General features: G+C 38.9%; 1 protein-coding gene across 2 annotated transcripts in view; it reads left to right on the plus strand.

The window, feature by feature from the left end:
• The window catches only part of HDAC8 (histone deacetylase 8), a 252551-nt gene that overhangs the window by 86158 nt on the left and 151032 nt on the right, over nt 1-15361 (plus strand). For both annotated transcript variants that reach the window (XM_037057695.1, XM_037057687.1), the window contains exons 5-7: nt 4955-5067; nt 9093-9170; nt 9784-9892. In XM_037057695.1, coding sequence (XP_036913590.1) covers nt 4955-5067; nt 9093-9170; nt 9784-9892 — 300 coding nt within the window. The remainder of the gene's footprint in view (nt 1-4954; nt 5068-9092; nt 9171-9783; nt 9893-15361) is intronic.

The following is a 15361-nucleotide window of genomic DNA, read 5'->3' on the forward strand; positions in this document are numbered from 1 at the left end:
ATTCGGCACCCATTTATGATAAAAAACACTCATAGACATGGTAATACAGTGAAAATCCCTCAACATAATAGAGGTCATATATGAAAAACTCACAGCCAACATCATACTCAATGGACAAAAACTGAAAACACTTCCCCTAAGATCAGGAACAAGACAAGGATTCTTGCTTTCACCACTCTTATTCAACATGTTATTGGAAGTCCTCGCCACGGCAATCAGACAAGAAAAAGACATAAAAAGCATCTCGATGGGAAAGGAAGAAATAACTCATTCTTATATGACATGATACGGTATATAGAAAACCCTAAAGACTCCACCACAAAACTACTAGAACTGATAAATGAATTTGGTGAAGTAGCCCAAAACAAAATTAACATTCAGAAATTGGTGGCATTTTATACACTAATAATGAACTATTAGAAAGGGAAATTAAGAAAACAATCCTGTTTACTATTTATAACAGCCACAACAAAATAAGATACCTAGGAATAATTTTAACCAAGCAGGTAAAAGAACTGTACATGGAAAATTATAGGATACTGAAGAAAGAGTTTGAGGAAGATACAAATAAGTTCGAGCATACACTGTGTTAATCAATAGCAAGACTTAACATCATTAAAATGCCCATACTACCAAAAGCAATCTACAGATTCATTGCAACTGATATCAAAATACCAATAACGTATTTCACAGACCTAGAACAAATATCCCCCAACTTTATAGGGAACCAAAAAGACCCTGAATAGTCTCAGTTGTCTTGAGAAAGTAGCACAAACTTGGAAGTAGCACATTACCTGATATCAAACTATTCTAGAGTGCCATTGTAATCATAAGACCCTGGTACTGGCATCAGAGTAGGCATATAGATCAATGGAATAGAACAGAAAACCCAGAAATAAACCCATACCTATATGGTAAATTAATACATGACAGGTGAGGCAAGAAAATTCAATGGGATAAAGATAGCCTCTTCAATAAATGGTGCTGGGAAAATTGGACAGATACACGCAAAAAAAAAATGAAACTAGATCACCTTCTTGCAGGATACACAAGAATAAAGTCAAAATGGAAAAAAGACCACAAAACCATGAAAATCTAGAAGAGAACATAAGTAGTACAATTTCAGATTTCTCTGGTAGCAGTATTTTTTTTTCTGCTAATCACCCTGGGCAAGGGAAACAAAGGCAAAAATAAATGAATGGAACTCCAACTGGTCAGCTTTACTTCCTAAGCTCACTAGTTCATTTTCCATCTCTTTTACTGAGTTCTTCACCTCCAAAATTTGTTTAGTTCCTTTTTAAGGTTTAAGTCTCTTTGGGAATGTACTCCTTTTGTTCATTGATTTTTACTTCTGAGTTCATTAAACTGCCTATTTGTGTTTTCTTGTATCTTGTTGACTTTTTTCAGAACTGCAATCTTGAATTCTCTGTCATTTAAATCACATATTTTCATGTCTTTAAGTTTATTTTCTGGAGATTTTTTATTTTCTTCCTGAACTGCCTCATTACCTTGCTTATTCATGGAATTTGATGGATTATTTCTCTGCCTAAGCATCTATGAAAATGAAACCTGCTCTTTTTTTTTTCTCAATTTAAAGAGTGGCGTTTCTCTACTTTTTAGGTTGATAAGAAGTCTTTCTTTTTACTTCCAGTAGGTGGCTCTAAAGTGCAAGTTTCTTACTTTCTCTTGCACTGGATCCCTTTAGAGATCCCTTTAGGTTGGTGGAAAATGCCTTGCATTCCCTGGGGATGTGGGTGTCTCCTCTGTGACCAGGTCACCTCCGTCTCAGGGCAGCATTCCTGTGGGGGAATGTAGTGGATGATGGGGCTCTGAACCCGTGAGACCCTGCAGCAGACACTGCCAGAAATGCAATTGAACTGGGTGGGGGTGGGATGAGCTGGGAGAGGCCAGCTGGTGCCTTTGTGGCTTTGTTCTCCTCCCAGTAGTGGTAAATGCCAGACCTCAGTTGCCTCACCTCTGTATCTTCACCCCTGCCATTGGGACTAGCCACTGTGTGTCCCGCTGCAACTTGGGGTAAAAATACTTCTGCGTCTCTAGTTCTCAGGCTGCAGATAATGTGCTCTGTAGCCTGGAACTGACTACTACCTGTCCAGGGCATGCTGGTAGCTCTAGGAGGGGGATGAGAGGGGAGTTCTGGGAAGGTGAGGGAAGAGGGCCAGGCTCTATGGGTTTGTGTTAGTGCCTGGCAATGGCAGCCCCCAGACAACCTTGGCCACACCTCTGTGCTCTGTTTTTGCCCAGGTCACTGGGTTCATCCACAGCACCTACTGACCACTCCTGCAGGAACACTCACTGTATTTCTCTGCAGCTCTGGGCTGAAGTGAGTTTCAGGGGCAACCTGACTCCTCCCCTCTCCCAAGACCCGGAGAGGGCTCCAAGCTACATCAGTAGCACCTGTCTAAGTTCTTCCTCCCTTCCCTCTTCTCCTGCTAACTCAGACTCACCCATTACCCACCATTAGATGTTCTAATGCACAGATCTCTCAGATGTGTTTGTGTGTAGATCAGGGAATCCTTTGTTCAATTATAGCTGTGAAACTTGTTAAACTATAAGGGGCACCTCTCACACCACCATTCTTGTGATGACTCTGAGTTTACTTTATAGGAATACTTTTTTAGTATGTTACGTCTTGAAAGTTCAATTTACTTATTTTCTGAGAATTTTAGGAATATTCTGTTCAGCTAAGCACTTATTTAGTTATCTAATTCATTTTTAATTTATTAACTTTAGAGAAAGAAGAAGAGAGAGAGAAAGAAACATTGATTTCTTGTTTCACTTATCTATGCATTCATTGGTTGATTCTTGTATGTGCCCTATCAAGATCGAACCCACAACCTTGGCATATTGGGATGACACTCTAACCAACTGAGCCACACAGCCAGGGCTATTTATTTCTTTAAATCAATAAGAACTGAGCTCCTTTAATTTAAGAAAATGTTAGGAAAATACTATACACAAAGACCTTTCTAAATTCCAGATGTCATCATCATTATCATTATTCAGCCTATTGCCATAGGGAGAATATTCATTAATTAGGACCATCTCAAAGAAAACGATCCAGGAGTTTTATAAAGGCAGGTAAACAAAGAAGTCATCCGTGAGTCTTATGGGAGTCATGAGGAAGAATGAAAATAGTTCTTCCTTTAGAATATGCCAGGGCAACGTGGTCCTTTGCAGTTAATGACTCTCAGAACACTAAGGGGGGAGGGGCTTCTTAACCATTGCTGATTTCCAAGTGCATGATTGCTAGATTTCTAGAAGTCTTATAAAAGTTTACTGCTGTAACGAGATCACTCTGCTTTGTCAATTTTGTCTACAGAACTTCTCTGCGTTCTTCTTTACATGCTGTATTTCTTTTGCTTGCCTTTTGTGGGTGTTTTGGGTTTTTTTTTGTTTTGTTTTGTTTTTCTATGCTTATGACTTATCTACATAATTTAATTATAGGTTCTGTGAGGGAAGGAAGTATGTCTTGTAATGATATCTATTTCTCCTCCTCCTCATCTCCCTCCTCTTTTTGCCTAACACTTAATATTCCATTCCACCTACACAAAAGTTATTGATGTTTCAGTAGGAAGATAAATTATTTTTTTGATGTGCTAAGACAGTAGACTTATAAAATGTGAGCTTTTCAGAATTGGAACATAGCATCACAAGAACTTTCAAAATCACATATTTAACTCTTATTTACAGAAAATTCATGGATGAACAAATATTTTTCTCTAACTGGTTTCTTCCTGGTTGTACACCTAAGGCCAACCTATTCTTTTGGTAGATGATCACTGAGTTCACCTTTATGTGTAAAATCAATGTCTAGTGATATTTTTATCAACCTCCTGCTCACCAATATACCTGTCTCATTGATTTAGCCTGTGAAGCAGGGCATTGTTCAGAATATGAAACATTATACCAGAAGAGATTTCGACGTTTATGCATTGTGTAGGTAGGCACCAGAAAAAGCTAACAATCTCATAATACTAAAGATACCATTTTAAATGATGCTCATGCCTAGAATTCTGTTTCGAGTAAAAGAGGGAGAAATTGGTGGGGGAGCAGGTGGAGAAATGGACTGGGTATTTGAAGTCAGTGGAAGCAAAAGAAACTGAAGCATTTGGGATGAGGCAATGAAAATAAATTATAGTATACTTTTGGTGATAAAAATGATCTGTATATACTCAACAGGATTAATGGAAGCATGATAAGAGAGTAGGTTAATAAGGTTCACAAGAGGTTAACGTAACACAATATAGCAAAAAAGTGAAAGGGCACCAGTATTGCCAATGAAGACAATTTTAGTGAAGGAAACAAAATAACTCTAGAAAAGGCTGCTTCGGTCTCCATTGTAATAATTACATTTACAGAAAGGTAACCACATTGTGCTGCCCAGGAGGCTATACTTTCATACATTCTACACCTAGCTTTTATGAGCAGGAACTGCCAAGACTTACTAAAAAAAAACAAACCTTAAGGTTATGTCATAGCACCAGTACAGAGAATTCTATCTCCAACATCTTCTACATCTGGCAGAGCAAGATTGTCTTTAAGGCCCCCTCTGGAGTCTAGCTTTCTTAAAGTCCTATAAGTGATAATCAGTGTTCATTATGATGACTCCAGGGTACTACAAGTTTTTAATGATTCCTGAGTAATTGGAGAAAGGTTGTTTTGTTGAATATTATTATAATATTCTAAGTATTTGAAAATCTGGGATTCCAAATGGAAAATGTTGCCAATCAATCTGAATATTTAGCTTACCAAAACGCTTTATTCCCTGATCATTCTGAGGCATTTATTATACAGTCTTCGTAGGTAGATTTTTGTTTTTCTAAAAAGAAGGGGGGAATTGTAAGGGAATAGATCTCAAGGGCTAGATCCTTGGCTGTAAAGACTCCCTTGGATTGCTTTTGGCTGTTGGCTATAGCAACTTATTTTCTTGCAGAGATGAAGCATCTGGTTTTTGTTATCTCAATGATGTTGTCCTGGGAATATTACGATTGCGACGGAAATTTGACCGTATTCTCTATGTGGATTTGGATCTGCACCATGGAGATGGTAAGCCCTTCACTTTCAAGGGTGCTTCGCTGCTAGGACAACAAGTTTTTATCAGTACAGTTGCTTCTAGGCAGCTGGTAAAAGGAGAAGTACCTGTTGCAATTGAAATTTTCCTAATTGAGAATCCTGAAATAGGTAAGAGTACAGATTCTTCTAACTAATGCAGTTCCTCCTTTGCTGATGAAGCCTCGGAGTTTAAAATACCAGGTTCCTGTAATTTCTCCTCTTCTCTCCTCCAGTAGCGAAGCTTTCCAGAAGAGAATGTTAAGAAGTGGAAATCTTACATAGTATTTACTCCAAAGCTCAGTAAAGTCCCTCGGGCCACTTCCCTATGTTCTCAGTGAAATCTGCAGTTTGAGCTGGCAGTCTTGATGCTTCTGACAAATTCAGAATGGGTACATGACAAAACATCTCAAATTTTTCACTAATGGGGATACCAACTCACATAGCAATAGAAATCTCTGCCACTTTCTTTGTATTGCTACAATATTTAGTCCTGCACAAACAAACCCAGGGCATCTTCTCTAACTTTTAATAGCAGCAGAATCTTTAACAATTTGCCTGAACTCCATTAATTTCCTCTTAGAACACTTCATTGGAAGGACACACCCAGCCCTCCTATGTACCCACAAAAAATTTCTTGTGTGAGAAACCTCTCCAGAGAGTTCATCCAGATGGGTGCTGCCATGCAATGATAACAGAATATTAAAGGTAACAGAGAAAGAGGGAAGGTTTAAAACAACCAACATGCTACTTTGAGAACAATGTCCACTGAATATCTAAACACTCAGCCAATGCAAAATACCGCCTTGCTCAAAAACCTTCAGAGCTCCTTGTCACCTATAACAAGGATAACATTTGGCCCATGGCTTGTTTTTGTATGACCAATGAGCTAAGAATGATTTTTTACATGTTTACAAGGTTGTAAACGGGACAAATGCAAGAGAGGCCATGTAGTTTGGAAAGCTTAAAATATTGTATTGGCCAAAAAGTTTATTTGTTTTTTTCTTTAAGATGGCTCAGTGGCACTTAGTTATCTTTACCTTCATTTGAAACAATTTTCTTAGATTGTACTATGACAGCTGTCATATCAGTGTACATTTAAAAAACTTACAAAATTGGTGAATTTGTGTGTAGCCATTGTAGTACTGAAGATGGAAGAAAATATGCAGCATTTTTGACATATTATGCTTTATTATTTCAAGAAAAGTAAAAACGTAACTGAAATGCAAAAAAAGATTTGTTCAGTGTATGGAGAAGGTGCTGTGACTGATCAAATATGTCAAAAGCAGTTTGCAAAGTTTTATACTGGAATTTTCTTGCTGGACAATGCTCCATGGTCGGGTAGATCAGTTAAAGTTGCCAGTGAACAAATTGAAACATTCATTGAGACCAATCAATGTTATATCACATGGAAGATAGCCAATACACTCAAAATATCCAAATCAATAAAGTTATTGGTGAAAATGAAAAAGGTATCTTTTATTTTACAGAAAAAACTAAACGGACTTTTTGGCCAACCCAATATTATGTAGCCACTTGGTTTGCTAGCCCTTGGCCTGTAGCAGTGGTTTTCAAACTCAAATGTCTATCATGATGACCTGGGGAAGCTGGTGTTAAAATGCATATTCCTGGCCCACATTTGCCAGATGTTCATATTTAGTGGGTCTGGTATGGAACCTGGGAATCCACATTTTAATAACATCCCAGTTGTTGCATAGGCCACACTTCAAAAAACAGTGGCCTTCATGGTCAAGTCCACACTCTTCACCTTGTCTTTCGAGGCCTACCTCAAAGAGGCCTCACCTTCTGTCTTCAGCCTTCCCTCTCACAATTTGCTGTCCAGGCTACTCAGTGATCACTGAACATGTATCACTGTGTCCATCTCCCTGATTTGGCACCAGTTTTTCCTAACTTAGTTTTGTTTTCTCCTCCCCTTTTGCATCTCCAAGTTCTACCCAGAAGCTCAAGTTCCAACAGTAGCAGATCTTCCCTGACCACTGTAGTCCGTGTTCTGTCCCCTGCTCAACCCCATCATTTATATTGCTGATTTAATATTTAATTAGATACTCTTATATTGTTAATTCTGTAATTCATCCATGTCTTTCCTCTCAGAGAAACTTTCATTTCCTCCAAAACAGATCAGGTTGTTTACTTTTTTCTGTCATGAACAATGACTTGAATAAACAGAACTATGCAAACATTGTAGTAGAGGTTCAGTGAAATATTTGTTGAATGAATGATTATGAAATTCAAACTATTAGCATCAGAGTTTAAGAATAGCCATCAACTCTATTGAACCACGTAAGAATGAAACAAGACTGTCACCTGAAACCGTTTTTTCCATTTGCAATGTTATTTCTACACCATTTAGGGTTTCCTGTTTTAGCCCACTTTTATGGTGTGTTTCATTTCAGTTTATTTCCCCTCTTCAGCACCTCCCTTCCAGTGACCCCTGCCCCACCTCCAAATTCTTACACATTCGGTTTATTTTAAATCCTCCCATGATTCCATAACTAGCATTCTGTGATGGCTTCACTAGCACTCCTGCCTGTCCTCACCTTCTTTTGTCTACAACCTACCACTCTTCTCATTCACTCCAAGCCTCATACCATCCACTGATCTGTCGATGAAAAGTAGAATTTTCTAACAATGCTTAATGGCATTTCCTGTGAGAAGAGATACAAATGACTACTGAACATGTGAAAAAATGCTCAAGGCCCTAATACTAAAAGAAATGCAAATTAGAACAAGACCATTCTTTCTGTGAAAGATTAAAAAGAATAATAACACCCAGTGCTAGTCAGGGTGTGAAAAATTGGAACTCTCTGACCCCACTGGTAGAAGTGTAAATTGGTACCACCTTTCTGGATGGATAAATAATCAGGATTTTCTGGAAGTATAAATAATTATACTTCAGTTGCTAAGTTAAAATGCTATTTTAATTTATTTTGTTTTGTTTTATTTTGTTTACTTAATGCTTTGTGCCTGGAGCCTTTAACTGATTCTAACTGCCTCCCTAGGGCAGAACATAAGGCTTGGGAAATTCAAACATACTTGTGATATACAAATAGAGTTAATATTTTTTTAAGGTCACCGTCGGCCTCTAATGAAGACTGAACGCGTTAAGTAAACACAGAGACAATTTCTTTATTTAAAGTCTAAAACAGTATAGTGCATGAATTTGCTAATAATAGCCCTTCCATTTTACAGAGGGATTATTTGACAATATGTGATTCAGGGAAGAAAGGTGTGGAGGTGGGCAGTGTGTTTATCTGAATAAGTAGTGGCTTATAAGAGTTACATCTTCTATCTCCCAGGCCTCTCTTCATTTTGTGACTTTGTTTAAATGGAAAGGAGACTCCTTTCTAGAAAACTGTCCCCCAGCGCCAGTCGATTTCCAAACTGCTCTTAAGGAACAAGGCCAGGGCTACTTTCAGCCTTCTGTGTTTTAGCCAGAAAGATGTACTGTAAATTACTTAGTACACACTTTCAGAGAACTGCATTTATAACCAAATCTGTGTCATAGTGAGAGGCAATTTATAATTGGGTGTTCACTATATAATGCCTTGTGGTGTTATTGGTCAGATTTTTTAGAGGGTTGCCACATCATACTTATTTTGTACTAAATCCCAATCATTTAACTCAAACCACAGAAACAAAACAAAATATACAACTTCCAAGATAGTGCCAGTTTCCCGATTCAGCTCTATTGATAATGCCTCGGTTCTGAGCTCAAGCCCTTCCCTCCGTTTTTGAACAGGTTTTCTAAGACAGCCTGGACATCCCACTTCTTGGAAAGGGGAAGTCCAGTTTTAACTTGCCATGAATTTGAAATGGAACTGCATCCTGTAATGACAGACATCAAAGACCAAAGGATTTTGTTACTTCGTTCCTCACCTTGTTAGCTTTATTATTGCTACCTTTTCGTTTCTCTTCCCTTCTACAGCTGCTTTCTAACGTTTCAGTTGTTGAATACAGCAGTTGCATACATGAAATGATTCTTCTGTTTCTTTCTCTGGTAGGTGTAGAAGATGCCTTCAGCTTCACCTCCACAGTCATGACGGTGTCTCTGCACAAATTTTCCCCGGGATTTTTCCCAGGCAAGTGCTCTGTGTGCTCAGTATTACATTTGAGGAATAAATACTGCAGTCGGTCTATACATTTCTTATATCTTATTCTTTGGATAGTTCCATGCTCTTAATACCTTATTGGTTCTATTTATGCAAAAATTTTAACACGGATAATTTCAGGTGACAATAAGAGGAATATGATGCTGCTTCTTATTCCAGATGACTTTTACGGACCTGTGACTAGTCCAGATGACTTTAATAGATAGCTCACTTATACTTACTGTGCCCTTACATCAGATACCCTGTGTAACTCCCCAAACCCTGACAACTGCCAAGATATATTCATATTATATCAACTTTAGTTACTATATATGGAAAGTCAAACACAGGAGTTAGTCTCTTTTTTTTCCCCAGACAGATGGAATCTAAGGTTTTTCCATTTTCTTATCAGTTTTCTGCTTCCCCAACATTGTTTCCCACAGTCACTTCCCCATCTGATTTTCTTCATTTCAGTCCCTTAGAAACCATCACAGAATGGTGCTCCTCACTGGCCCTTGGTCTTCTGAATTCCTATCAGAGAATCCTTCAAGTTTTCTAATTCTCATGTTCTTAAAACTGGTCATGGTGCCCCTCTCTTCTACAGGAACAGGTGATGTGTCTGATGTCGGCCTAGGGAAGGGACGGTACTACAGTGTGAATGTGCCCATTCAAGATGGCATACAGGATGAGAAGTATTACCACATCTATGAAAGGTATGGCAGTGATGCTGAGTCAGTAACAGGCAGATCACAATTCTGTAAGATGAAATGGCTGCAATCTCACAGAATTCTTGTTTTCAAAGAACAGTTGGTGGGGGGGAAAGGCACTGTCTACTTACACAGCTTTTTTTGTACACTATCCGTAAGCAGTATTATGCTTATTTGATCAGGTAACCATCCGTTTGGGAGAGCCTCTTTGGTTTTCTGTTGTGGAGATCTGCTTCTGTCCACTAGTGTGAATATCAGAGAGTTCTTTATTCTAAGTTTTTGAGTTCTATCTGTTGTGTTACCACTGGGGTCAGAAATCTGTTTTTTTTTTAATTCATCTTTAGAGGGGAAGGAAAGGAAAGAGGGAGAGAAATATCAATGTATGGTTGCCTCTTGTGAGTCCCCTGCTGGGAACTGGCCTGCAACCCAGGCATGTGCCCTGACTGGGAATCGAACCGTGATCGTGTGGTTCACAGGCTCATGCTCAATCCACTGAGCTACACCAGCCAGGGCTTTTCTTTTTTTTTTCTTTAGAAATCTTTCACTATGTAATCGTTTTACACTATGATTATTGTATTAAATTACAGCCACTTGTAGGTAAACAGTTTGTTGCCAATGTGTAGACCATGGGGCTAAAAAGCCCTACAGAATGGGGGGTGACTGTACTCATATTGTTCAGGTATAAATTCACTGCTGACATTGCAGTAGAGAAAGTGAGTCTGACTAGAAGTCAGCAAGTGAATGTTACTGAAGGTAAGTGATGCAATTGAGGAGCTTTTGATGCTTTCCCCACTCAGCTCAGACTTCTCCCAACCTCTGATAGAAACAAGGACTTCCCAAAGGAGCCTGCACTGGTCATCATCACTGGAAGTTGTATAAACAAAGGAGAAGTATTAAATTTATTTTTACTTTGTTTTGCCCTGGCTGGTGTGTCTTAGTGGGTTGCGCGTCATCCTGCAAAGTGAAAGGTGGCGGATCATTTCCCAGCCGGAGCACATGCCTGGGTTACAGGCCAGGTCCCCAGTAGGGGGCGCACGAGAGGCAACCAGTTGATGTTTCTCTCCCTCTCTTTCTCCTTCCCTTCCCCTGTCTCTAAAAATAAATACAAATCTTTTTTAAAAAACCTTTATATTTCAAAGGTGCCTCTTAGCTATAGCCTCCTCGGAATTTTGATCAGGTCACTAGCTGCCTCTATATTGTCAGACTGAAACCATCTGACAAGGCCTTTTTGTTTTTGGAATCTGCTATTGATGGTTTTAATTGCCCTTCATGTTTGCCTTAGGCTCTGTTCTATCCTCGAGATGTGCCAATCAGGGCCACTTATTTGACTTTACTGATAAAAATGTCCTATGCTTCTGTGTAAAAAAATTACCTTTTTTCTCTTAATCCCCTTCTTGACAGTGCCCAACATTTTGCTACATTTTTTCCTATAACAGGAAACTAGGTTGTTCTCTTTAGTGCTCTGTACATAAGGTTTCCTAGAGTTCTTTCCTAGGCCTTAGTTGAAAGGTCAGCACCCATCATCCTGCAAGTGTAGTTTATACTATCTGCCCCCCCCAGTGGATTACCTTACACGTGCCCCTATTGAAGCTCATCTGCCAATTATAAAAGTGCCTGAGACTTTCCTTTAGCCCCCATCACCTTGGCACTTAAGTATCTGGAAATGGCTGAGAATTATCTGCACACTTGAGGTTTTCCCAGTGCCTACCCCCCAAGGAAGTCTACTATTTACCCTTTTGCAGTCACAAAAATGTCTGTTTCTCCCCTACATTGTCTCTCTCTAAACTAGTTCCTAGTATATAAAAAAAATATTTTAAATTCCCCGAGAGGTCATGTTTAAAAATAGCCTTGGTATTGAAATTAATTAGAAGCATTGTAAAAGTGAGTCTAGCCCCAAGGAAAAGATCCATGGGAGATCACACATGATCTCTCCTTCCAGAAACCCCATTCCTGCCCCCACCCCAGTCTACAGGAGGCCAGCATTTATTAAAGAATCTTCCAGCTTGCCTACTAAAGTACCAGACACTCATCAGTTTATAGTTCCCCAGGCCCCTTTTGCCTGTGGAGCCACACCAGCAATCTGCACAGTGACCATCCAGGATAACAGGTTCCAGGTTTTCATTAGAGGTACAATAATTTTTCCCTTTGATTTCTTTCAGAAGTCAAGTCTGGTCAGGGTGTTATGTGAAGGCACCTCTGATTCCAAGGGTGCCAGGGAGGCTTCCTGACGCAAACATCTCTCCCATCTGTTGGTCTAATACCTGAAATTCCTTGAACAGGAAACATACTTTTACTCTGCAATTAGAAATAGGCCTTAAAATGGAATTTTGCCACAACTCGTCCTCCTCACCCACTCTCTGCCATTAGATGTATGGTTCTTGCAGCGCTTTTCTTGACAGCAGAATTTGAAAGGGTTAGAGCTGGAGTACCCTGGGCATTCAGAGGAACAGGGATTGGGTGGCAGAGCAGTACAGGGAAAGGGGAACAAAAACAGAATGATCTTTACAAACTAAATGGTTTTGCAGAGGGTGAACCCTCCTAACTATATCACTTGGTTTTGGTCATTGCACTTGTAACTACTTCTGGTTTGTTGTTTGGAACCAGAGTTTCTTGCACATTTGCCATTGTGACCTCTGACCCATCTGGCTACTCAGATACAGCAGATATAAGAATGACTTACCCATGTAAAAATAAGTCATTTGCCATATCTGCTATCTTCTTTTCATCCCTTTTGTTCCATGAGCCCACTGGATTTTTAGATCCCTCTTTTCCTGAGATAAATAAAGGACCTCTTTATTACCTGTTCACTTACAAGATGCTCTGGTTTTTGTTTGGCACTCAATTTCTACTTTACTTCTTGTAACTGCCTCTCCCCTTGGGGTTCATGAGCCTTTTTTCTCTCCTGTCTTCCTTTTTCTCGCTCTTTTCTTCCCTTCCTTCCTCCCTCCCTTCCTTCTTTCCCTCAAAGTTTTGCCTCTGCCATAGCCTTTTCGGACTTTGCTAGCTACTCAGACAGGACCTTAATGGTTTTATGTTAACGTTGAATATACTGGGTTGGCCATGAAGTTCATTATGATTTTTTCCCATAAGATGGTTCTAGTAGTGCTTCATTGTCTTTAACTTCATTTGAAGCACTTTTCTTAGATTATATTGTGACAGCTGTCATATTGGCGTGCATTTAAAAGAAAAACCTTCTCAAAATTGGTGAATTTTTTGCAGCCATTTTAATATTGAAAATGGAGAAATGTACACAATGTTTTCGGCATATTATGCTTTATTACTTCAAGAAAGGTAAAAATGCAGTGGAAATGCAAGAAAAGATTTGTGCAGTGTATAGAGAAGGTGCTGTGACTGATCAAACATGTCAAAGTGGTTTGTGAAGTTTCTTGATATTTTGGCCAAATACCTTGCTGTGAGGCTGTTTCATGCACTGGAAGATATTTAGCAGCACCCCTGGCCTCTACCCACTAGAAGCCAATAGTGGGAGATAGTCGATGTACACAAAATATCCAAGTCAATAAAGTTATTGCTGAAAATGAAAAATGTGCTTTTTTACTATTTTACGAAAAAAACTAAGTGGACTTTTTGGCCCACACAATACCTCCTTTATTTTAAAAATGGCTTTAGACTTCTTTTTTAATAGGCCAGATATGAAATCTTTATGTGAATGTTGAACAACAAAAGATCTTGGGTTCCATTTTATGTAAAAAACAATTTCACGCGCGGGCCTGCGAACCAGACGATCGTGGTTCGATTCCCAGTCAGGGCACATGCCTGGGTTGCAAACCGGTTCCTTGCAGGCTAACTACCAGCAGGGGATGCACAAAAAGGCAACCATACATTGATGTTTCTCTCCCTCTCTCCTTCCCCTCTAAAAATAAATAAATAAATAAAATCTTAAAAAAAAAAAACAATTTCACAGTCAGAGCTCCCTGTGTTGTTCCATACTGATTTAGAAAGGTAAGGGTCACTGATTCCCCAAAGCTTCCCACAATTTCCATGTGAGCTACTAGAGTTGGTGTTGCAAGTAGAACCCTGTTTTAACTAGCCTAAAGGAACATCAACATTGTTCTTCAAAACACATCTCCTCCTTCAAATAGAAGCTATGGTCCCAGTATAGAGATGATAGAGGTATATTATATTCTTGGTTTACATGGAAGCCCACACCCCACCTCAGCCTCATATACATACACACACAAAGTCTGATGGCAGAGGAAGGCTATTTTGGTAAAGGGAATGTTAGCTATTTCCCAAGCTGTGTTATCTGAAAGAGGAAATACTACTTCACCTGTGTTTAACCTGTTTGCTCTGTAATTGTGTTTAAATGCAGTGTGAGATAGTCTTAATGGTTAAGCTATCACCTAAAACAGCTGTGTTGATGCCTTTGGCTATGTATATAATTAAGGACCGTGGGAGAGGACAATGACAAGTATTGTGTTTGCTAAAAAGTCTATTTAGCTTTTTCCATAAAACAAAAGGCACATTTTAGATTTTCACCAACACCTTCATTGATCTGGATATTCTGAGTATGTGGGCTGTCTCCTGCTTGGTGTAACAATTGTTCTAGATTAATGTTTTGATTTGATTGCTACCAACTTCAACTGGTCTACCCAACCAAGGAGCATCATCCAGCGAGAAATCTCTGGCACAAAACTTTACAAAACTTTGCAAAACACACTCAACCGCTGACAGCACCTTCTCCATACACTGCACAAATCTTTTTTTGCATTTCAGTTACATTTTTACTTTTCTTGAAATAATGAAGCATGATATTTCAAAAATGTTGTGTATTTTCTTCCATCTTCAGTATTAAAATCGCTACACACAAATTCACCAATTTTGATAAATTTTTTAAAAATGCACACTGAAGTGACAGCTGTCACAATACAATCTGAGAAGAGTGTTTTGAATGAAGTTAAAGATAACTGAGTACTACTGGAACCACTGTAAGAAAGAAAAAAAAAAGAAGCTTTTTGGCCAACCCAATGCTTCCTTGCTGCTGATTCAAGAGATGTTTTGATAAATAGTAGGGTACCACTCTGAATGTGCAATCTTGCAGGATGACCAAACTACTCACTCGCTGTGAACTGTCTTGGAATATGCATAGTCTGAAGAAGAAAATCAGAGTTGTGCTTAAACTTCTTAATTTGTACCCTGCCTATAGTTTTATAGCCCTAACAGCCAGGAGCCAATTCTTTACCAAATGTCCAATTATTAGTATATCTCTCATAGGAAAGATACATATATGGTGCTTAGAATGTGTGTGGATTCAAAATACCCTACAGTGGATAGTTCAATATTTTGAAAAAATGCCTCACATTTTATTAAGAATATCCAACTATTCAACTTTGTGAGGTAATTAAGTACAGACACTGTATAAATATTTCACCAAAATGAAAACACATTGTTGAGCAGGCCTCTCAATGAATAGGACTTATGAAAGGCTCTATTAAACAGGACTTCTCATTCAATAGC

Source organism: Sturnira hondurensis, unplaced genomic scaffold, assembly GCF_014824575.4.
Source record: "Sturnira hondurensis isolate 20B ecotype Veracruz unplaced genomic scaffold, ASM1482457v3 Scaffold0000982, whole genome shotgun sequence".
Taxonomy (NCBI): Eukaryota; Metazoa; Chordata; class Mammalia; order Chiroptera; family Phyllostomidae; genus Sturnira; species Sturnira hondurensis.